The sequence below is a fragment of the Capsella rubella genome, unplaced genomic scaffold, assembly GCF_000375325.1.
Source record: "Capsella rubella cultivar Monte Gargano unplaced genomic scaffold, Caprub1_0 scaffold_8, whole genome shotgun sequence".
NCBI classification, from domain to species: Eukaryota; Viridiplantae; Streptophyta; class Magnoliopsida; order Brassicales; family Brassicaceae; genus Capsella; species Capsella rubella.
The window spans coordinates 5,423,819-5,447,670 of NW_006238916.1; the positions used below are offsets into that span (position 1 = coordinate 5,423,819).

A 23,852-nucleotide genomic window follows, 5' to 3' on the forward strand; every position below is an offset into this window, starting at 1 on the left:
GTTTAAAAAGTCAACTACATTGAATATTCCATACTAAGAAAACATGGAATGGTTTCTATTAAAACAAATATTAAAATACTCAATGTTTAAAATTTCGATCAAGATCTTTATAAAATATTTGAAATTAAGAAAATCTTGCCAATTAAGCTAAATTTTAGGCATTGTATCTTACAAATAAAGTTAAATATAAAACATAATAATTATCTTTCCTTTAATATTGAAAACCAATTTTTTTTTTATCAACTGAAAAATGAACGATGGAGATTAAATCTCTAAACCCGATTAACATATCCGTTTAGTTAGTTAGATCCGCGTGTTAACCCAGTTAGAACATAAAGTAAATTAAATGGTTCATCAGCCATAACTTGTCACGTTGAAGAAATTATGTAACCTTACCAACAGCAATGGAAGAGTTCTTTGGCTTTCGCCATTCAACTACGAGAGATCCTCAACTCTTAAGTAGATTACAGATATTGCTAGCCAAACTTTTTCATTCCAGTCTAATTCTATTTGGATTACTTTGCTTATAACTGAAGTTGAGTCCATTATGAAAAGTAAACGTGAAATATCGCCATACCAGTCATCTGCAAATCTTTAAGCCTAAAAGCAAAACTGAAGTACCAAAAAGACTAAATTAAAAAAACTCCCATAGTCCTTATCTTCGTTTCGTTTGGAGAACTCTGAAGCAAACCCGTTTGGAGAATGGAGACCGAATCATAGCTCGTCGTCGTCACCATCTCCCTCTCCTTCTTCATCTCCTCCATCTTCTTCTCCACCAGCTGGTTTTTCATTTATCGCCATAAGCTCTGTGTCGAATATCAGTGTTGCACCACCTGAAGTTTGCAAAGGTTGTTATCAAAACCGTATATTAATCACAAACATGAATACACAACTTAAAAGCTTATAGATGAAGCATATTTATACCGGGGATAGTAGGCGGAGAGCCATGTTCTCCATATCCAAGTTTCGCGGGTATCTTTAACTTCCGCTTCTCACCTACACACGCTCCTAGCAAACCTTGATCCCAACCTACAACAAAACAGAATATAACCATTGGAGAAACTAAAAGAATGGAACAAAGAAAAGCGAGACTCAAAGCCGAAAAAAGCAAGTGGGTAGAATCAAGTCACTACCTTTAATAACTTGACCACTTCCTAACTCAAACTCAAACGGATCGCCCCTTTCAAAACTCGAATCGAATACAGTTCCATCAGTAAGTTTCCCCTGCCACACAACACTAAGTTACACAACCAAAAAACAACACCAAACATCTCTTCATAACAATGACTGAATCCGAAATTTTCCTAAACTTGGCAAAGCTTACCCTGTAATGCACCTTGATCCTATCACCTTTGTGAGCCCGAACGTCACACGTTTTTGGCTTAAACTGCAACAAAAGTAAAATAAGAAACAAGTTAAAAGATGATAAGAGACAAAAAACTAAACTCTTTATTATCTTTGAATCCAATCAAGAAGCAAATCTAAACTCTTTAGTATCTTGCGATTTGCTGACAAAGATCCAAAGACTTTAACATAATGGTCAAAGACGCTATTACTATTCTAGTAAACCATAACAGAACACACTACAAGACAATCAAAACAACCAGATCAAGCAAAAACAAAAAAAAAATATGACACAAGATCACTGATTTGCTGATGGAAAGATAAAATTTTTACCTTAACCCCGATCTGCAATTCAGACACGTCTCCCGTCTTCTTAGAAAAACCTATACATTGACAAAACATTGAAAAGAACAGATCCAATAGAAGCAATTAGATAGAGAAATTGAGATTAGGTTGAAACAAAGAGATCATGTTGTTGTAGCACAACAGATAATGAGAAGTATAAATTTTGGATAATAACAAGAATCAGAACCTTGGAATGAAATGAGAGAGAAGAGGATCAAAAAGAGGGAGTAACGGAGACACATCTTGCTCGCCATAGTCGCTTCTTCTCAGTTCTCACACTCTCTTCTCAGTTTTTCTCCTTTTTCTTCAGTGTGTTTTGTTTCATATCTCAGAGACAATCTTATTGGGCCTATGTATGATGTACTTGTTTCGGGCTTTTTCATTGCCCATTTTCTTAACTTTGAAAAATATTACTGTATGTTTGGATTGTGTTCATCCTATTGTCTCTATCTCATCATGCATAAAATAGAGGTTGTTTGACTACATTTTACTCCTTTATTTGGTATGTAGAGACTGTAAGAGTTCTTTATATTTGATAATTATGAGCAGCTTGAAGCTTTTTTTTTTTTTTTTTGCTAAAAGCTTCAAGCCGTTAAATTAGAGTTTAATATTCGATTGGCTATAACTCTTTATATAGTGAACTGTTTTATAAAAAATTTAGTTTCTCTTTCTTTAATTCTTATTGTCACGATAAACATTTTCTTTACTTATTTCTCCATTTTTTTAAGGAAAATTGTTGAACATCATGTTATTTTCAAGTGTATTGGTAGAAAAAAAATTTGCATCGAAAAGAAAACCAAAGTTTCTCCTAATCATATGATAGTGTATATGTGAACTGTTAAATGAAAAAAAATAAAGAAAAAGAGACATCTGAATTTTGAGAAGAATAAAAAGAAGGAGAAGCAAACAAATTTACATGGTTTATAAGACCATCCTCAGTGGAGGTATCTTAGCCTCCTAAGATACCTCCACTGAGGATGTCCTAAGATCATCTGCTGTGTACATTGACCGAATCATTTTGGAATTTTTATTCATTTTAGATTGTAAGACATATTTAAACTATAAGTCAATTACACCATTTTTCTATGTATCTATTTAAATAATTATAAAAGTACTAAATTAAATTTTAATTTAAAATCAATATTTGTTTTTTGTCGCCAGCTTTTCATTAGTCTGAAGAAGAAGATTACAAGGTGATTAGAACCCACATACACATAATTGTAAGCCCAACTAGCCCAAAACTACAAAAGGAAATAGAAAACAAAATAGGTCTAGAGGGGTACGTGTAAGGACACGTGTATGCATGATGGAAGTGGAAAGGCACAATCATCGAACATGGCATCTCCACGGAACTGAACCGCCGATCAATTTTCCGATCACCATAAATGAAATTCCGTTCTCCACATCGAACAAACACTTTTTCTGCTCAAGGATTTTATGAGACTTTCAGCTACAAACTCCAATCACCTTAAAAGGCTACATTTTGCTAAATTTTTCCCAGCAAAAAAACAAAGATTCGTAAGTCATCAGATCCATGAAGCACAGGAAGACGCGACATGTGAGAGGGTAGATTAATCGTAAAATACGCTCTCTTGAACTGTTCTACACCAGCCAAAGAGATCCACTCAACACGATTTGCAGTCTTAAGGTGATACTTTCATCCAATGCTGATTTATGGCTCTAGTTGGGTATGAAGGATTTATTCTCCTTGCGAATGAAATCGAGCAGCCAATGATCCTCGAAAATCTGAAATAATCACTCGGCTTTTAAATCTTCTATGTAAGAAGATATTTAGACCTCTGCAAAAGGATAGCCAAAAAAAAAACTAAAACTAAAACTAAAAAAATATAGTCACAGTGGCTAAGATAAAACTCGCACTTAGACAAGAGGATATACAAATCCAGACATAGCTGGAATAAAAAAAAACTGACGTCGTCGGTAAAACAACGACGATGAGCTTTTCTCTCTGAAAAATATTTAAAGAAAGAAGAGAGGATTAAAAATCAATACATCTCTATATTTTTTATTTAATTAATTTTAAATTTGGCCAGTTATTTATGTCTATTAAATAACTAATTTGGAGGGCTTTTACCCTTTTTAATAACTAATGGCATATAAACCTTTCAAGTCAATTTACAAAAGCAATAAAATTAAAAGGTTTCAATTTATTTCCAAAAAAATTAAACAAAAGCTTCTGTTTTTTTTTTCTTTTTCTTTTGGAAATCTATATTTTTTTCTTTTTTAATTCTATGAACCAAATCACACACCCACAAGGACCACAACACACCAAGCAATAAAATGAAAGAAAATCCCCATCGAGATTTAAAATGTTTTATTGAATTCCCAAAGAAAAAAAAAGTTTTATGTTTGACCAAAAAAAAAAAAAGGTTTATTAGTAACATATAATAGAAATGAACTCATAAGATTTTACCAATCCTTCACCTTATCCAAATCTGCTCCTCCCCACTAACTCTTCTCCTTCCTCTTCAATCATCTCCTTCCTCTCTGTAATCACTTCTTCACCAATCCCAAAAAAACCTCTCACAAATCGCTTCTCTCTGTTTCAATGGACACATCTCTCTCCCACCACAACTCCCTCTCTTTCCTCCCGTCACGTCGCAACTCCGTTAAACGAAACCTCAGCGGCTGCGATTGCGTTGTTCTCCCTTCGCGTCGTAAGGTCCGTTACGATTCGTTGGTGGTGATTGCAGCTTCAGGAGCGGGAGCTAGCCTCGACGCGCCTCTGGTTCCACGCTCGGCTCAGGGGAGGTTTCTAAGCAGCGTGTTGGTTAAAAAACGGCAGCTCTTTCACTTCGCCGTCGCTGATTTGCTTAAACAACTCGCCGATGATAAGGAAGCTGCTTTGTCTCGTATGTTCCTTAGTTCTGGTTCCGATGAAGCTTCTCTCCACAGGTTAGTTTAATAACCTTCCTCCTTCGTTAATCACAATTACAAGTACTTGTTGCTACTGTGGAATTGAGATAATTGATTCTTCGATTTTAGCCATTAATTTTGAGATTATGATAATCTCTGGTTTATATGTGTTTGCTACCACTGTAGAATCACTTAATTGTAGGAAACAAAATCTGTAGAATTGCATAATCCAGGAATTTATGAATGAATGGTTACAAGTTTTGGTTATAGAATTGTGTAATTGAATATTTCTTTGATCTTAGTAGTGAATCTTGCAGAAGAGAGGATCATTGACTGTTAAATCATGATTACACATATATATATTTGTGGTTAAGTTCCTATTTTGCAGACTTCTTTCATATGATTTTGACAAATTCATGCTTTGGTCGAATTTGATGTTTCAGTTGGTTCATGATTTGGTGTTTCGATGTTCGATGATTCGTTGATTTAAGTTTATTACTTCTCAAAGACTTGCAGAATTGCACATCTTGTTTGACTTTAGTCATGAATCCTGCAGAATAGTGAATCGTTGAATGTAAAATAGCGATTTTATGTTTTAGTTGTTTTCAGTTTGTATTTGAAGTTCCTATGGATGCTGATTCCTTGATTTGATTTCGTGGTTTTGCAGAAGGATAGCACAACTGAAAGAGAGTGATTGCCAAACAGCAATTGAAGACATAATGTACATGTTGATCTTATACAAATTCTCAGAGATAAGAGTGCCTCTTGTTCCAAAGCTTCCCAGTTGCGTGTACAATGGAAGACTCGAGATATCGCCTTCAAAAGACTGGGAACTTGAGTCAATCCATAGCTTTGACGTTCTTGAACTCATCAAAGAACACAGTAACGCAGTCATCAGTTTAAGAGTGAGTTCGAGTTTGACTGACGATTGTGCAACAACGGAGATAGATAAGAATCATCTCAGTAAAGTATACACAGCTTCGGTTTTGTATGGATACTTCTTGAAATCCGCTTCCTTAAGGCACCAACTTGAATGCTCACTATCACAACATCATGGGAATTTCACCAAGCAACTGAGACATTACATCTCAGAGTTTGATCCCAAGATATTGCAGAGATGCGCAAAGCCAAGGTCACACGAAGCGAAAAGCCTGATAGAGAAGCAAAGCTTAGCTCTTTTCGGCCCTGAAGGAAACAGCGAAGAGAGCATTGTGACATCGTTTTCTAGCCTGAGGAGGCTGCTTCTTGAAGCTGTGGCATTCGGTACGTTTCTATGGGACACAGAGGAGTATGTAGATGGTGCTTTTAAGCTCAAGGAGAATGAAAATGCAGAAGAAGAAGAAAATAGCAGTGTGTGAATGATCAGTTTGATTGAAGAAAATCTTGAAATATCTTTTTGGTGGATATTGCATATATAGAGAAAGAGAACGAGACGAAAGGTTTCTATAGGGTCAATGACTATATGAAATTAATTTTGCCTATTGTTTGCAATAATTATATGTATACTATAGTTTATAACGAATGATTAATAGAGATTTGTTTTGTTACTCTTATATCCTCTCGTCATTTTTCCTATTTCTCCATATGAATGTGTTGCATCTTCGAAGGAAACGAAATATATTTTTTTTTTTGGGGTAAACTACTCTTACTAATCCCATTTAATTAGCTAACCAAAATATAACAATACTAGATTTTGACCAACGTTTGATTTTTAATTCATATTTTCTAAAATTTATTTAGAATTTATTTAATAATTATTAAGATGATATAATATCAACTTTGCTAAAACTAAACGATGTTATATATTAATTAGAATTGATATAGGAAGTTTAAGATTTAGACTTAGCAAGTAATCAAAATTATATGTTGGTTTGAGATTATAAATGAGGATTATGGTTTATATTTAACATTTACACGAAATTATTTGTGAGTTTAGGTTTATAAAGAGTAGTTAGAGTTTAAATTTTACAATTAACCAAAATTATATAACGATTAAGGTTTATAAATGAAGATTATGGTTTATTTTTTACAATTAAACAAGATTATATGTTGATTTGGATTTATAAAGGAGGATTTCAGTTTAAATTTTACAATTAAATGAAATTATATGTCAGTAATTTGGTTATCGATGTTTTATGGATCGATCCTGGAAAGGAGATAAGTTTTCAGGTACTATATGGATATGGTTGCTATATAATGACCCGACGCCTACCATGGGAGCGACTAATCTTCGATGCAATTGTTGTGTTCCTTATTGACTGTTAAGATTTGGTGAAGATGATGTCTTCTTCATCCGAGTGGCTAGACTTTTATACATATTTGGAAGACATATAGATCGATAGAGAAGAATTCTTCACTTGTTCTCTTACTCATATTACTCGTAATGCGAGTGTTAAAGCGGATTATTTAGCATGACGAGTTTGTTTCAAACCGCATCATATTACTTATATAAACAACATTTCTCCCAATTGACTTTTATGAGCTAATCAATTTCTATTGTTGACTTTTTTTTTTATATAGATAATTTTAATTACTTTAGTTTATTTAGTTAGATTACGTATAGTAAATTTTGACTGGCTAACTAAAATGGGCTGAATAAGAGAGGCTCATCACTAGGGAAAAATAAACGAACATAAAACAACATCATATAACTGAGATCCTAGATCATTTCCTTCTCTTTGCCATGATTCCATGATAACATTTTTTCATTATATGCACCACGACAAAAAAAGTATACATGAGTATTATCACAAATATTCAGTGAGATGATCCTCCCATCTACTAGACTATAAATATAAATGAAATAAAATATAATGACATATAATCAAAGCACACACTTTAGGAAACTGGCACAGCTCCCAGCCTGAACTAATGTCGATCTCCCAGCCTGAACTAATGTCGATCTCCAGCCATGAGGTGGCTAAACATAACATAAAGCTCAAGAGGTGATAAAAAAAAAACTGTCCAAGCCTCAACAAAAATTACATTCTCTCATGAGAATGTATTTTGTGGTAATGAAGAGATTGGAACTCATGCATAAGCTTTCTTCACACAGATATATTCCTCATCACATCATCGAGTCTCTTTGTTAGATTTTGCTAAATAACTATCAAACATGTAATTTCACTAATGAAGAAATCCACAAACCATAACGGGAGATGACAACTCTCTTCTACAAGGAATATTAGGATGTTGTTGGTGGTGATGTAACACACGAGGTCAAGAAGTTTATCCAGTCATTTGAAAGTTGATACTAACAAACGCATGCAATTAAAACCATAAAATAAAATCAGTACACAAATATATTTATGTAATTATGTATATGATTTGAATAAAAAAATAATTTAATATTACCTTTTGTATTGTAAAATTATAAAAAAAAAAAAAATCAATTACATAAAATTATTTATGTAAAGTTTAAAATGAATTAATAATAATAAATGGGGATGACAAGTGACCCAATAGGAAGAAAATGAAACGTTACTTTTATATATGATACGATTTTAGGATTCATTATCTATATGCTAAACTAAATTTATTCAACTTCCTCATTTTCACCTGAAATGTTCAAGTCACTGTTGAATATAGTAAATACGTTTAAGGTAAACCTGTAAAAGAAAAACCATGAATTAAATTTTGTAACTTTTTTAACTATGATTCATTAAATACCATGTATTATAAGTAAATGCACATATATATAAATATGCTACCATCTTGTTTTAAACACATAACAAGCAAAACTCAAAACAATTACTAGCAAATACGTTTATTTTGTTTATCGTTCGGGGTTACAATATTGAAAATTCTATAGAAAATGAAGACCACATTTTTCTTTCTAACTCTCGCCGTTCTTGTTTCATCATGTAAGTTTACTCCTGTTAATTAAGACACACACACACATGTACACACACGATACTTTATAGTCAAGATAATATATTAACTTAACAATTTCATTTTCTTTTGAATTACTTATAGTTGTATCGAGTATCATGACAACATCTATTCCAGGAGGAAAACTTCCTATACCCATTTCTCCAGTAAGCTCACTAATTGATTCAGCCGACGAACATATTGGACACTCTCCCGAAGACATGAAACTTTTTTTCTGCCAGCGATGTGCATATCAATGTATTGAGAAAAAGAAAAACTTATTTAGTTGTGAACATCCTATTTGTCGATGTACTTTCGAAGACATTCTGTAAGACACTATATATTTTAGAATAATAATATATTAACTAAACTAAATTATAATAATATACTAAAATTTTTCCTAGTTTTGGTTTTACGCTTTTGATAAAATACTGAATTTGTATATTTCGTTTTGTTGATCTCCATAAAATATTTTTTTAAACATAATTCATATAAGCTGTAAACTATTTTTATCATAGAATTATGTGACTATAACTCTATTTTTGAAAACTAAATATCAAATATTGCAGAAAAAGTTTGAATCTCTCGACAGTAGTTGTCGCTAGATAATTATGCAAAAAGAGATAAAAAAAAATATTTTTCGTTCTTTTACCTCATTCAGTATCTTAAATACATATGTTATAGTCAAAAGAAAATATTGATGTTTAAGAGTTTTAAAATAAACCGTAAGATAAAAAAAATTTATGAATAGATAACATCAACACAATTTTATATGATTTGGGTTTGAAGCAAACCTTGTACTATCTTGTAAAAATACTTTACATTGCAATGTTCCTAATTAAGTTTATGCCCTCAAGCTTTTGCAGTTGCAGATATAGCAGGTGACAAAATACTTTCCAAGGCTCAACAAAAAATAGATTTTCTCATGCATTGGAACTCATGCATAAGTTTTCTTCACTCAAATGTATTCCTTATTTTGTCATTGAGGTTTTTGTTAGATTTTGCTACATAACGACCTAACATGTGATTTCACTGAGGAAAAAATCCACAAGCCTCCTAACTTAATTGGAGATGTAGCAACACGAGGTCAGGAGTTTATCATGTCATTTGATAGTTGACATGATAGTTGATACTAACTTTCGCATGAAATTAAAACCATAAAATAAAATCAGTACACAAACATATTTATGTAATTAAATATATGATTTGAATACAAAAATATTTTAATATTAACTTTTGTACTTTAAAATCATAAATAAAACCAAAATCAATTACATAAAATTATACATGTGAAGTTTAAAATGAAACAATATTAATAAATTGAGATGACAAGTGACCCCATAGGAAGAAAATGAAACGTTACTTTTATATATGATACGATTTTACGATTTTTGTTCTATATGCTAATTCAAATTTATTCAACTTCCTCATTTTCACCTAAAATGTTCAATCACTGTTGAATATAGTAAATACGTTTAAGGTAAACCTGTAAAAGAAAAACCATGAATTAAATTTTATAACTATGATTCATTAAATACCATGTAACATAAGTAAATGCACATATATATAAATATGCTACCATCTTGTTTTAAAAACATAACAAGCAAAACTCAAAACAATTACTAGCAAATACGTTCACTTTGTTTATCGTTTAGGGTTACAATATTGAAAATTCTATAGACAAATGAAGACCACATTTTTCTTTCTAACTCTCGCTGTTCTTGTTTCATCATGTAAGTTTAGTCCTGTTAATTAAGAGAGACACACACACACATATGTACACACATGATACTTTATAGTCAAGAATAATATATTAACTTAACAATTTCATTTTCTTTTGAATTACTTATAGGTGTATCGAGTATCATGACAACATCTATTCCAGGAGGAAAACTTCCTATTCCCATTTCTCCAGTAAGCTCACTAATTGATTCAGCCGACGAACATATTGGACACTCTCCCGAAGACATGAAATTTTTTTTCTGCGAGCGATGTGCATATCAATGTATTGAGAAAAAGAAAAACTTATTTAGTTGTGACCATCCTATTTGTCGATGTACTTTCGAAGACATTCTGTAAGACACTATATTTTTTAGAATAATAATATATTAACTAAACTAAATTATAATAATATACAAAAAATTTTCCTAATTTTAGTTTTACGCTTACGATAATATACTGAATTTGTATATTTCGTTTTGTTGGTCTCCATAGAATATGTTTTTTAAACATAATTTATATAAGTTGTAAACTAATATTATCATAGAATTATGTGACTATAACTCCATTTTTGAAAACTAGATATCCAATATTGCAGAATAAAGTTTGAATCTCTCGACATTAATTGTCACTAGATTATTACGCAAAAGTGAGATTAAAAAATAAAATATTTTTTGTTCTTTTGCCTCATTCAGTATCTTAAATACATATGTTATAGTCAAAAGAAAATATTGATGTTTAAGAGTTTTAAAATAAACCGTAAGATATAAAAATTATTAATAGAAAATATCAACAAAATTTTATATGATTTGGGTTTGATGCAAACCTTGTACTATCTTGTAAAAATACTTTATATTGCAATGTTCCTAATTAAGTTTATGCCCTCAAGCTTTTGCAGTTGCAGATATAGCAGGTGACAAAAAACTTTCCAAGCCTCAACAAAAAAATAGATTTTCTCATGCATTGGAACTCATGCATAAGTTTTCTTCACTCAAATGTATTCCTTATTTCGTCATTGAGTCTCTTGTTAGATTTTGCTACATAACGACCTAACATGTGATTTCACTGATGAAGAAATCCACAAGCCTCCTAACTTAATTGGAGATGTAGCAACATGAGGTCAAGAAGTTTATCATGTCATTTGATAGTTGATACTAACTATCACATGCAATTAAAACCATATAATAAAATCAGTACAAAAACATATTTATGTAATTATGTATATGATTTGAATAAAAAAAATTTTAATATTAAATTTTGTATTTTAAAATCATAAATAAAACCAAAATCAATTACATAAAATTATTCATGTGAAGTTTAAAATGAAACTATATTAATAAATTGAGATGACAAGTGACCCAATAGGAAGAAAATGAAACGTTACTTTTATATATGATACGATTTTAGTATTTTTGATCTATATGTTAATTTAAATTTATTCAACTTCCTCATTTTCACCTGAAATGTTCAATCACTGTTGAATATAGTAAATATGTTTAAGGTAAACCTCTAAAAGAAAAACCATGAATTAATTTTTGTAACTTTTTTTAACTATGATTCATTAAATACTATGTAACATAATTAAATGCACAAATATATAAATATGCTACCATCTTGTTTTAAAAACATAACAAGCAAAACTCAAAACAATTACTAGCAAATACGTTCATTTTGTTTATCGTTCGGGGTTACAATATTGAAAATTCTGTAGAAAATGAAGACCACATTTTTCTTTCTAACTCTCGCCGTTCTTGTTTCATCATGTAAGTTTATTCCTGTTAATTAAGACACACACACACACATATATGTACACACACATGATACTTTATAGTCAAGAATAATATATTAGCTTAACAATTTCATTTTCTTTTGAATTACTTATAGGTGTATCGAGTATGATGACAACATCTATTCCAGGAGGAAAACTTCCTATTCCCATTTCTCCAGTAAGCTCACTAATTGATTCAGCCGACGAACATATTGGACACTCTCCCGAAGACATGAAATTTTTTTTCTGCGAGCGATGTGCATATCAATGTATTGAGAAAAAGAAAAACTTATTTAGTTGTGACCATCCTATTTGTCGATGTACTTTCGAAGACATTCTGTAAGACACTATATTTTCTAGAATAATAATATATTAACTAAACTAAATTATAATAATATACTAAAATTTTTCCTAGTTTTAGTTTTACGCTTTTGATAATATACTGAATTTGTATATTTCTTTTTGTAGGTCTCCATAAATTTTTTTTTTAAAACATAATTTATATAAGCTGTAAACTATTATTATCATAGAATCATGTGACTATAACTCCATTTTTGAAAACTAAATATCAAATATTGCAGAAAAAGTTTGAATCTCTCGACAGTAGTTGTCACTAGATTATTATGCAAAAAGAGATACAAAAAAATATTTTTCGTTCTTTTAGTCCATTCAGTATCTTAAATACATATGTTATAGTCAAACGAAAATATTGATGTTTAAGAGTTTTAAAATAATCCGTAAGATAAAAAAAAATTATGAATAGAGAACATCAACAAAATTTTATATGATTTGGGTTTGATGCAAACCTTGTACTATCTTGTAAAAATACTTTATATTGCTGTGTTCCTAATTAAGTTTATGCCCTCAAGCTTTTGCAGTTGCAGATATAGCAGGTGAAAAAAAACATTCCAAGCCTCAACAAAAATTAGATTTTCTTATGCATTGGAACTCATGCATAAGTTTTCTTCACTCAAATGTATTCCTTATTTCGTCATTGAGTCTTTTGTTAGATTTTGCTACATAATGACCTAACATGTGATTTCACTGATAAAGAAATCCACAAGCCTCCTAACTTAATTGGAGATGTAGCAACACGAGGTCAAGAACTTTATCCAGTCATTTGATAGTTGATACTAACTATCGCATGCAATTAAAACCATAAAATAAAATAAGTACAGAAACATATTTATGTAAATTATGTACATATGACTTTGTAGTTGCAAATATAGCAGGTGACCAAAGACTTTCCAAGCCTCAACAAAATAAGATTTTCTCATGCATGGAACTCATGCATAAGGTTTCTTCACTCAAATATATTCCTTATTTCGTCATTGAGTGTCTTGTTAGATTTTGCTACATAACGACCTAACATGTGATTTCACTGATGAAGAAATCCTCAAGCCTCCTAACTTAATTGGAGATGTAACACACGAGGTCAAGAAGTTTATCTAGTCATTTGATAGTTGATACTAACTATCGTAATTAAAACCATATCAGTACACAAACATATTTATTTAATTATGTCTATGATTTGAATAAATAATATTTTAATATTAACTTTGGTATTTTAAAACCATAAATAAACAAAATCAGTTACATAAAAATTTTTGTTTTTCTTTTTTTTGTCGTCACATAAAAATATTTATGTAAAGTCTAAAATGAAACAAAAATTATAAATTGAAATGACAAGTGGCCCAATAGGTAGAAAATGATACATTACTTTTATATATGATACGATTGAAGGATTTTTGATCTATATGCTAAACCAAATTTATTTAACTTCCTCATTTTCACCTGAAATGTTCAATTCACTATTGAATATAGTAAATACGTTTAAGGTAACACTTCTATAAGAAAAACTATGAATTAAATTCTTTAACATCTTTAACTATTATTTATTAGAAATACGTTTAATAAAAAAATAAATACTATGTAACATAAGTAAATGCACACATATATATGGTATCATCTTGTTTTAAAAACATAACAAGCAAAACTCAATTAAAAAGAGCAAATAAGTTCATTTTGTTTCTCTTTTTTGGTTAAAATATTAAAATATTATAGAATAATGAAGACCACATTTTTCTTTCTAACACTTGACGTTCTTGTTTCATCATGTAAGTTTATATATATATATATAGATAATAGTTTATAGTCAAGAATAATATATTAACAATAATTTCATTTTCTTTTGAATTACTTATAGGTGTATCAAGTATTATGACAACCTCTATTCCACGAGTAAACTTCCAACTCCCATTTCTCCAAGCTCTCTAATTGATTCAGCCGACGAACATATCGGATACTTCCCCGTAGACATAAAACTTATTTTCTGCCAACTATGTGCATATCACTGTATTGAAAAAAAAGAAAACTTGTTAGTTGTGACCATTCTATTTGTCGATGTACTTTCGAAAACATTCTGTAAGACACAATATTTTAGAATAATAATATATCAATTAAACTAAATTATAACAATATACTAAATTTTTTTCCTGGTTTTATTATTCCACTTATATACAACATCACAAACATAGCAAATTTTGTAACAAAATCAGAAGACTCGTAGAAACCAATTTAAACAGAAGTCAATATCGGGCCAAGCCCAAATAAAGAAAATAGTCCAAAAAAGCCCTTTTACTTTTTCAGAGAATGAGCTGAAATAAAGTATACGAATGACACGTGTCCTTCTTCTTTCTCTTGGTCTATAAATACAAATTCACCATTCTCTGGCCAAAGTTTTCTCTTTCCTTGGCTGGGGTTTTGAGAGAGAAACCAAAGAAAGAAGAGAGAGAGAGTTTTCTTCTTCCCACATCAAAGAGCCAACCCATCAAAAAAACAAAAATTAACCCATAAAGTTTCATTTTTTTTTCAAAAATAAAACCTTCACAGAAGAACATTTACATATATATTACACAAAGGTATATATATATATATATATATATATATACATATACATATGCCAACACATGTAGATTGGTATAGAGAGAGAGATTTATATTTTTCTCACTCTTTGAGATCTTTTCGAAATCGCACGTTTCTTGATTAAACCTGAAGCAGTATCGTTTGATTTCTTGTACTGATAAAGTTTGGATTTTTATTTGGTTTTTGTTCGAAAGTTTTTGAAATTGGATCGGCGCAGAGATTAGATACTTAAAAAGCTTGATTTTGGGGTTTTCTGAATATTTTTGGTTTTTTGTTTACTTCAAACCCACATGGAGAAGATTGGTGTATAGCTTCGAGTTTACGTTCCTTTGCATTATTTTGGGGAAGTTTGTGAATTTCACTTGACATTTTGTTTCTCTCAATTTGGTTTTTTTTTAGGGTTTTGATTGGATCGCGTATTGGATTTAACCCTAATTAAGTGGAAAGTTCGATTCTTTGGAGTGTGAGAATTGAATTGCGGCTGTTGATGTTGTGAGTTAGTATTGTTTGCCCAATTGGGTTTCTTCATATTCAATTCGAGCTTGCCACGGAGTTGAGATTTTGATTAATTGAGCTTAAAGGTGCTTTTTTTTAGTGAGATGCTTGTAATTTTCCAAAGTTTTGTTAATGTGAGTTGTGAAAGTTCTGATCTTGATTTCTGGTGATGTGGTTTTGTGCCAGGCTGTATAATCTTGAGGGTACTAAGTTTGACCCATATCAGAGGGTCCAGAAGTGTGATTTCGCTAAGTTATTAGTGATTTCGAAGTTGTGGACTTGGAATTTGAATACTTGGAAGTGGTTACTGTGGGTCGGAAAGTGAATTTTGAGCTGGAATGGTGTACAGGATCATAGATTCTGATCTGGTCAAGTGTTGGGATAAATGAGCTAAAAAGTTGGAGAGTGGTTAAAGTTTACTACTTTACAGTTCTTACAGACAAGTGCCATGTCTCGGTGCTTCCCATTTCCTCCACCAGGATATGAGAAGAAGATTAGAACTGATGAAGCAGACCCTCTTGTAAAGGTTCATATGTCAACTCTTAGAACTTACTCTACTTCGATTCATTTTCGTTCTGGATTTCTATTAGAAATTAGAAACATATTTTAGAGGAAACTCAAGGATTGCATGAGACAAGAGTCTAATGGGTTTGTGGAATTTTTGTATCGTGGAATGTTTTTGCGTTGTTTTTAGGACTTAGACATTACTTAGCAAAACGTTTGAGTAGGTGACTTCTGGAGAATTAGTATCTTCTTGTTGTGGTAACCTCATAGCTAGGTGATCGAACCTTGAGTATTCTCAGTAAACTGTTATTGATAGGAAGGATTTGACTATCTTTTACAAGAGCATCAGCATCGATTGGTACTGATATGTGAGAGAAATCATCCATAGAATTTTATCTTTCTTTTCTAAATTTGTGAGAATGTTCCTTAACTCCATTTGTCTCGTACTAAATAGCACATATTAAGGACTGATGGATCCTTGCTTGGCTTTAAATGGGAATAGTAAGCTTTCAAGTGAATGGCTGCTCATGTAGTTCTTTGTTTTAGATGTTAGAATTATTTATTTCATTTATATGACCTGAAGACCATATTAGTGTCTCTTAGGATTAGACTATCTTTGGAACGGGAAGTAGTGAGGGTGATGTGCATTGATGCAGGTGATTGCATAGTCATAATTAAGACACTGCAGTAAATTTTATTCAGAACGAGTACTGAGGTGCTTAGGAGTTAGTTATGGAGCTTGAACGTACTGGTAGTAGCTTACAGCAGTCAGATCAGACTAGTTCCCTACTAGAGGATATCTTCCTTGAATTGGAAAAAGATAAAGAGAATCGATGCATACCCATTTTTTCACTGTTTTTGCCCTGCTGCCTTATATAAGCCTCTTATGAGAGTTTTCAGTGTCCTATCTACCAAGGCATGGTAAATCTGGTCTGTTAATAGTTGAGGGATTTGGATGCTTTCGTTCTTTTATCAAGTGTAATCCTCCTGTGAAAAATGACAATTTAACGCTGAAATGCTTTTGTATGCACTTTTATACTTATGCCATGTATAGAGTACAGTCTGTTTAGGTGGAACTATATGCTGCTGCCTTATAAGTTTATATGAATTTTTGTGATCTTCCCTTATAAATGTATATGTGTTTCTTCATGGGATTTGAATTTCAGGACAAGTACAAGGAAAAGAAGCACAAGAAAGATAAAGAAAAGAAAGAGGGTAAAGAGAAAAAGAGTAAAGATAGAAGCAAAGACAAACAGAAGGAAAGAAAGGAGAAGAAAGACAAACATAAAGATCGAAAAGACAAGGAGAAAGATAAAGAGAAAAGCAAACCTTTGGAGGACAAGAAAGCAGAAGTGCTGACAAACAGCGGGCACAGAGAGAAACTTGTAACAAATACCGTGCAGAATAATAGTAATGGAGAGTCAAAGTATGTACAGGACCTGGCAAGAAGGATCAGATATGACGAAGAAGCAACAGGAAGTCAGAGTGCACAAAAGATTGATTATTCTCACCCGAAAAATTCAGGAATAACAGGACAAGCATTTGAGAACAGCCCAATTGAGGAAACAAGCCATAGGGTGGATGATGATAAGAGAATCAATACCACGAAGAATTTTGCAGCGGCAAAAAGTTCTAAAAATGCTACTTCTCGAGTATACTTTGGTGCAGATCAGAAAAGAACTGAGGTTATGAGTAAACCAATGGAGAACAAAGACCAGGTGAGGCAAACAGAATCAGCGGAGAAGAGTCACCGCAAGCAAAATGTGACCAAGAGTGATAAACCAAGGGATCAAGAAGGGGTGAAGAAGAATGATGCAAAAGATAAAGACAGAATTAAAGAGAAGAAGGAGGAAAACATAGAGTCAATAAATAAAACTCGCCAGGAGAAACCAAAAATAATAGGAGGGTCCAGATTAGAGGAGAGGGAAAAAGACTATCAAGATATAAGAAATAGCAAACCGCCTGACCTTTCTCGGGCGAGCGTCAAGAACGTTATTACTGAGGGAAATCTTGGCAAACGGAAGGATCATGAGACAAATGGATTCTTGTATGGTGAGTTATTCCCTGATCCGATTCTCTGTCTGGTGAATGAGGAGTGTAGTTGCCATATTAACCATAGTATGATAATATGGCTTGGTACTTAAAAGCACCTTATAGTTTTATCCAATCATGGTATGTTTTCTTACCTTAAAAAGATAATTCAATTTCTTGGTCTCTGGTTAGTGTGGTAGTTATTTGGATTATTGATGCATGATCCGTTCACTTTTCTTTGGTTTTGGGTCTGAAACGTGACAATGTTCTTAACACTTTGTTTCTCTAACATTAGTCTTTAATTCTTGTGCAGAGAATGGAACCACACCACACAAGTTACAAAGGCACTCAACTTCTGTACCATCTGTGGAAAATGGAAGAACAATAGGTGCACCCCGAACTCCTCCAATGCACGCATCTGAGATGCAAGAAACGACTTGCAAGCCACAAGTAAAAGACGTTAGAATTAACGGTTTCGCTGTATCTGGAGAAAAACAAAAAGTCTGCCCGCCAATCCCTTTGGCTGCAACAATGAAAGTGAAAGTCAAGGAAAATGGTGAAGCATCCTTAAAGCCGCCTCATCCTGACCTAAAGTATCTCAATCAGATACTCAATGTACCAACAAGGGAGCTGTTGCCGGAGAGTGACGATGACCAAGAATGGCTACTTGGTCAGTCGGGTGTCAAGTTGAAAAAGGCGAGAACAGATTCTCCAGATTCTGGCGAATCCTTGCAGGTCTGGAACCAAGCTCTCAGAATAGAGTCTGCGGATATCGTAGCTCTACCTTATGTTATTCCATTTTAGCTGTGACTATATTCTCGGATGTTCCTACGCCACAACCCATGAGGAGAACTACCCTTCACACAACGCCACTTTGCAGCAGTGTTTGCTATGTTGGCATCAGCATCTATGATGGCTCTTTAAAGAAGACCGACACAGCAGTCCATAGCTCCCAAAAGCGTATGAGCAGGGAATAAATATATTATACGCCCATAATATGAACACCCACAAAAGCTCTGCATGGGTGGGGAAAAGAATGAATGAGGAAGATGTAAGTAGAGTAAATCCATAGAGAGATTGATTTTGTTGTTGAACTCTTGTTTGACATGTTGTGTTATAAGGACAAGGATATGTGTGGCATTTGGTTCTGCACGCAATTTTGATTCCCTGCTTGCATCATTAACACTAGTAGAGTTTGTATATTACAGAGAATAGAAGAAGAAAAGAAAGAGTAGGGTTCATGTGTTTATCAGATTGATCACGGAAGAAGGTTAGTATCAGAGATCTTTATGCTAGTTGAGAAGACAGTCTTAGTTTTCTCAGGAATACTATTGTATCAGATCCTTAATAAAGCAATGATCACTAGGAATGAAAACTCCAAACTCCCAACATAATCCTCGTAAGAAACAAGGGTTCGATTGATTGATACATACAACAAGCTATGGTAAAACTTTGTCTTATTTTAATCGTTGTGGAAATCAAGCAACTGAACAAAACTTGTACTTCAATCTCATTGTGATCGTTGGTTGTGAAAAACTGAGAGCTATCTTCACTACGATCCTAAACAAAAGCTTGAAGATCTTTGATAGTAACCTCAATCCGTTTCCATTTCTTACAATGATCAAATTTTTAAATTTTTCGCACAGATGCATATTTGGTGAAGTTCAACCTGAAGTGTGCAAGTGTTCTGATTAAGTTAGATCAACAAATCATTTAGCTTAATACTATACTTATGATCTTGATTCATGGTAAGTGATGAAGCTACCATGATCCTCCAAAGGATTTTGGCCGTCTTGATACTGAAACCTGATTAAGTTACCAATGTATCTTGTATGTATTTTCACTATTGCCAAGAACCCTACTAGTGATTGGAGTGAGTTATCAGTGCATCTAAAGCAGTTGGATCAAGGATACATTGACGTGGTGGTCTTGTCTTTTGATAAGCATGCTACTCTCTCATCCATCAATGGCTATCTCTTCCAGCTGAAATGGTAAAACCTGTAATCCCTTTGGACTTCTGTGTATTCATCTCATGTTATGATGATATATTGCTTATTAACCGATCAATCTGTTGCGGTTCAAGGTATAGTTTATTTTACAAACACTAGGTTCAGCTATGTTTTCTGATAGCAGTCCTCTAATCGTTTCATCATTGCAAGGTTTTGTGTGTCCCTCTTGAACATTTAGCCTCTGAAGTTAACTTTTTTGCAGAGTTCAAGCATCACTGTACCTATTAAAGTCTTACCAGAAACAATTCTCTCTCCCTTCTAAGCTTGGTCCGATAATGTTAGATAAGTAGTAGTAATAGTTCTGTATCTAAAATTAATATTATTTTGGAGAACTATAGACTATATTTAATTTATTTGATCAATCATTAATCATTGGGACCCTTAATCATAAGATAATATTATTGTAGAGAACTTTGAGTTTAGAGTTTTGACTAAATTGATCGGTTTCTTCCTTTAGAGTAAATGGATGTTTGATCAATTTTTCCTGGGAACCTTAGTTATTGTCAACAGGTAGTTATGTCTGAAGGATTTGTGTCGTTTGGAGTTCAGAAGCTTTGGGATCTCCTGAGTCGAGAATCTGAGCGACTGCAGGGAATTGATGAGCAAGTTGATGGTCTAAAGCTGCAGCTGAGAAGGTTACGGTCTTTGTTGAAAGATGCAGATGCCAAGAAACATGGAAGTGAAAGGGTGAGAAGCTTCTTAGAAGATGTCAAAGACATTGTTTATGATGCTGAGGATATCACTGAATCCTTTGTTCTCAAAAAACTTAGAGGAAAGGAAAAAGGGATCAAGAAGCATGTGAGAAGACTTGATTGCTTCTTGATGGAACGTCATAAAGTTGCTTCAGATATCGAAGGTATCACTAAGAGGATCTCTGAAGTGATTGGGGGAATGCAGAGTTTAGGGATTCAACAAATCATTGATCATGGTGGTCGTTCGCTGTCTTTTCAGGACAGACAAAGGGAACAGCGGGAGATCCGGCAAACGTTTCCTAACAGTCCTGAAAGCGATCTTGTCGGGGTGGATCAGAGTGTTGGAGAATTGGTTGGTCATTTGGTGGATAATGATAACGTTCAAGTGGTTTCTATATCTGGGATGGGTGGTATTGGTAAAACCACTCTGGCTAGACAAGTCTTTCATCATGACTTAGTTCGACGTCATTTTGATGGATTCGCATGGGTCTGCGTTTCGCAACAGTTTACACAGAAGCATGTTTGGCAGAAGATATTGCAACAACTTCAGCCACACGATGGTGAGATTTTACAGATGGACGAAAATGCACTCCAGCATAAACTTTACCAACTGTTGGAGACAACTAGATATTTGGTTGTTCTCGATGATGTATGGAAAGAAAAAGATTGGGATCGAATAAAAGAAGTGTTTCCGCGAAAAAGATGTAAGCTCTTATGGTACATACATGAAGCACTTTCTCTATTTAATTCATAAGTGATTGTTAAAAGAAATTTATAGGAAATATGTTATTTATACATGAGAACACAAATGTTTTGCAGGTTGGAAAATGCTACTTACTTCTCGGAATGAAGGTGTTGGCTTCCATGCCGATCCAACATGTTTACCTTTTAGACCAAGAATCCTTAATCCGGAAGAAAGTTGGAATCTCTGTGAGAGGATAGTATTCCTTAGGAGAGATGAAACTGGTACACTTTCATATATAATCTTAAATCAAGAATCGAATAAAACTTATTTTTCAGCTCACACCTTGAAATGTAGTACGTTGTGATATTGTGCAGAATTAAGGCTTAATGAAGAAATGGAAGCCATGGGAAAGGCAATGGTCACATATTGTGGAGGACTACCACTAGCTGTTAAAGTGTTGGGAGGCCTGTTATCTAATAAACATACATATCATGAGTGGAAAAGAGTATATGACAATACTGGAGCTCGAATCGTTGGAAAATCTTGCTTAGATGACAACAATCTCAATTCGGTTTATCGAGTATTGTCTCTCAGCTATGAAGATTTGCCTACGCGTTTAAAGCATTGTTTCCTTTACCTATCCCATTTCCCCGAAGATTACAAGATACATACACGGACATTGTTCCATTACTGGGCTGCAGAAGGAATCTACGATGGATCAGCCATCCGAGATAGTGGAGAAGACTACCTAGAAGAGCTAGTGAGGAGAAATTTGGTTATTCCTGACAAAAACTACTTGAGGTCGAGATATGAATTTTTTCAAATGCATGACATGATGAGAGAAGTATGTTTATCTAAAGCCAAAGAAGAGAACTTCCTACAAATTATCAAAGTCCCTACTTCCACCTCTACCATCAATGCTCAGTCTCCTAGTAGATCTCGCAGACTCACTGTCCATAGTGGTAATGCCCTTCATGTATTGGGACACAAAAACAATAAAAAAATCAGATCTCTTTTACTTGTGGGACTCGAGAAAGATTGGAAACAGTCAGCTCCAGGCTTCCAAAGTTTACCATTGCTTAGAGTTTTGGATCTTTCTTGGGTAAAGTTTGAAGGTGGGAAGTTACCTTCTAGCATTGGAGGGCTCATTCACCTGAGATTTTTGTGTTTATTTGAGGCTGTGGTATCTCATATACCTTCTACGATACGGAATTTAAAGCTTCTACTCTATTTGAACTTAGAGTTTGCTGATGGGGTAACGGTTCGTGTGCCAAATGTTTTGAAAGAGATGATAGAGTTGAGGTACCTTTCCCTACCTTTGTTTATGCATGATAAAACCAAGTTGGAATTGGGTGATCTAGTGAACCTGGAGCACTTGTGGTATTTCTCAACACAACACAGTAGTGTGACAGACCTCCTCCGTATGACTAAGCTTAGGTCTCTCGCTGTATCCTTGAGTGAAAGGTGTACTTTAGAAACTCTATCGACATCTCTCCGTGAATTGCGAAACCTCGAGATGCTTGAGTTCTTTGTTTCGCGTATAACCAATATGGTTGATTATGTGGGACAGTTTGTTCTGGATTTTATTAATCTTAAGGAGTTAGGATTGAGAGTACATATGTCAAAGGTTCCTGATCAACATCGATTCCCTCCCCACCTTGCACACATAAATCTATTTAATTGTCGCATGGAGGAGGATCCAATGCCGATTCTAGAAAAGTTGCTTCATTTGAAGTCGGTTAAGTTAACATATGCGTTTGTTGGAAGGAAAATGGTGTGCTCAAATGGTGGGTTTCCTCAATTATGTGCTCTAGAAATATCCGAAGAATCGGAGTTGGAAGAGTGGATAGTAGAAGAAGGGTCAATGCCATGTCTTCGTACTTTGACTATACATGATTGCAAAAAGTTGCAGGCACTTCCTGATGGACTCAAGTACATAACATCTTTAAAGGAACTGAAGATTGAAGGAATGAAGAGGGAGTGGAAGGAGAAATTGGTTGGAGAAGATTACTACAAAGTCCTACACATTCCTAGTGTTCAATTTATCAACTGTGATGGCGAATAATGAGAATAGCTAGTTGCATATAAACATAAATAGTATAACGTTGTTCATTGATTGGATTATATGTTACCAGTCTTGGATTAGTCTTGGAGCTCTCACTTTCAGTGCATTGTTATGTTCCATTTTTTTTTTTTTGACCCAAAAAAAAGCAGATTTACATTATATGCAGCCTTTAGTTTAACATTTTGACTGTTTGAATGTAAGAAAAAAAATGATATGTTTACATTTTAGGCACTTTTAAGTGAGTTTATCAGTTATCACAGTTAGCTTTCTAAAGCTTTTTAAGATATTCTTAAAGTTATATGTTTACATTTTAGCCACTTTTTTCTACTGTGCATACCGCAAATGCATGCGCATAAGGCGAAACATCAATAACTGCTCAATTACGAAACTACATGACAAAACATCATATCTTCTCATGGTATACAAATACAAAACATCAATAACTAGCAAAAACATCATATAAACAGAGACGGGTATAAAAAGATTCCTTGTTTAAAGCGATATATATATGTCAAAAGAGTAAAAA

General features: G+C 33.2%; 7 protein-coding genes across 9 annotated transcripts; 6 read left to right on the plus strand and 1 right to left on the minus strand.

Moving 5' to 3' along the window:
* Positions 1–443: 443 nt before the first annotated feature.
* Positions 444–1,979, minus strand: LOC17874700 (peptidyl-prolyl cis-trans isomerase FKBP15-2). Its single transcript, XM_006279644.2, has 6 exons — positions 1,877–1,979; positions 1,678–1,727; positions 1,325–1,387; positions 1,134–1,224; positions 925–1,029; positions 444–833 (listed from the first exon to the last, which is right to left on the minus strand). The coding sequence occupies exons 1-6, from the start codon at positions 1,941–1,943 to the stop codon at positions 715–717; spliced, it is 495 nt and encodes a 164-aa protein (XP_006279706.1). The 5' UTR covers positions 1,944–1,979; the 3' UTR covers positions 444–714.
* A 2,147-nt stretch (positions 1,980–4,126) lies between these two features.
* On the plus strand, positions 4,127–6,119 carry LOC17876646 (UV-B-induced protein At3g17800, chloroplastic). Its single transcript, XM_006280681.2, has 2 exons — positions 4,127–4,602; positions 5,231–6,119. The coding sequence occupies exons 1-2, from the start codon at positions 4,256–4,258 to the stop codon at positions 5,919–5,921; spliced, it is 1,038 nt and encodes a 345-aa protein (XP_006280743.1). The 5' UTR covers positions 4,127–4,255; the 3' UTR covers positions 5,922–6,119.
* Positions 6,120–8,377: 2,258 nt separating this feature from the next.
* Positions 8,378–8,765, plus strand: LOC17874814 (putative defensin-like protein 221). Its single transcript, XM_006281866.1, has 2 exons — positions 8,378–8,426; positions 8,539–8,765. The coding sequence occupies exons 1-2, from the start codon at positions 8,378–8,380 to the stop codon at positions 8,763–8,765; spliced, it is 276 nt and encodes a 91-aa protein (XP_006281928.1).
* Positions 8,766–10,117: 1,352 nt separating this feature from the next.
* LOC17876575 (putative defensin-like protein 221) lies at positions 10,118–10,512 on the plus strand. Its single transcript, XM_006281588.1, has 2 exons — positions 10,118–10,166; positions 10,286–10,512. Exons 1-2 carry the CDS (start codon positions 10,118–10,120, stop codon positions 10,510–10,512), a joined length of 276 nt encoding a protein of 91 aa, XP_006281650.1.
* A 1,354-nt stretch (positions 10,513–11,866) lies between these two features.
* On the plus strand, positions 11,867–12,263 carry LOC111829072 (putative defensin-like protein 221). The gene is made up of 2 exons (XM_023777752.1): positions 11,867–11,915; positions 12,037–12,263. Exons 1-2 carry the CDS (start codon positions 11,867–11,869, stop codon positions 12,261–12,263), a joined length of 276 nt encoding a protein of 91 aa, XP_023633520.1.
* Positions 12,264–14,800: 2,537 nt separating this feature from the next.
* LOC17876954 (myb-like protein X) lies at positions 14,801–19,054 on the plus strand. 3 transcript variants are annotated; one of them, XM_006280319.2, is made up of 5 exons: positions 14,801–14,841; positions 15,245–15,426; positions 15,527–15,866; positions 17,011–17,896; positions 18,189–19,054. In XM_006280319.2, exons 3-5 carry the CDS (start codon positions 15,789–15,791, stop codon positions 18,677–18,679), a joined length of 1,455 nt encoding a protein of 484 aa, XP_006280381.1. In that variant the 5' UTR covers positions 14,801–14,841; positions 15,245–15,426; positions 15,527–15,788; the 3' UTR covers positions 18,680–19,054. The 3 variants fall into 3 exon arrangements, with proteins under 3 accessions (XP_006280381.1, XP_023642138.1, XP_023642127.1); XM_023786370.1 differs by lacking the exon at positions 14,801–14,841 and having other exon boundaries at positions 14,958–15,426; positions 17,011–18,016; positions 18,189–18,276; XM_023786359.1 differs by lacking the exon at positions 14,801–14,841 and having other exon boundaries at positions 14,962–15,426.
* A 1,339-nt stretch (positions 19,055–20,393) lies between these two features.
* Positions 20,394–23,400, plus strand: LOC17876098 (disease resistance RPP8-like protein 3). The gene is made up of 3 exons (XM_006279920.2): positions 20,394–21,280; positions 21,396–21,542; positions 21,636–23,400. Exons 1-3 carry the CDS (start codon positions 20,401–20,403, stop codon positions 23,324–23,326), a joined length of 2,718 nt encoding a protein of 905 aa, XP_006279982.1. The 5' UTR covers positions 20,394–20,400; the 3' UTR covers positions 23,327–23,400.
* The last annotated feature ends 452 nt before the right edge of the window (positions 23,401–23,852 follow it).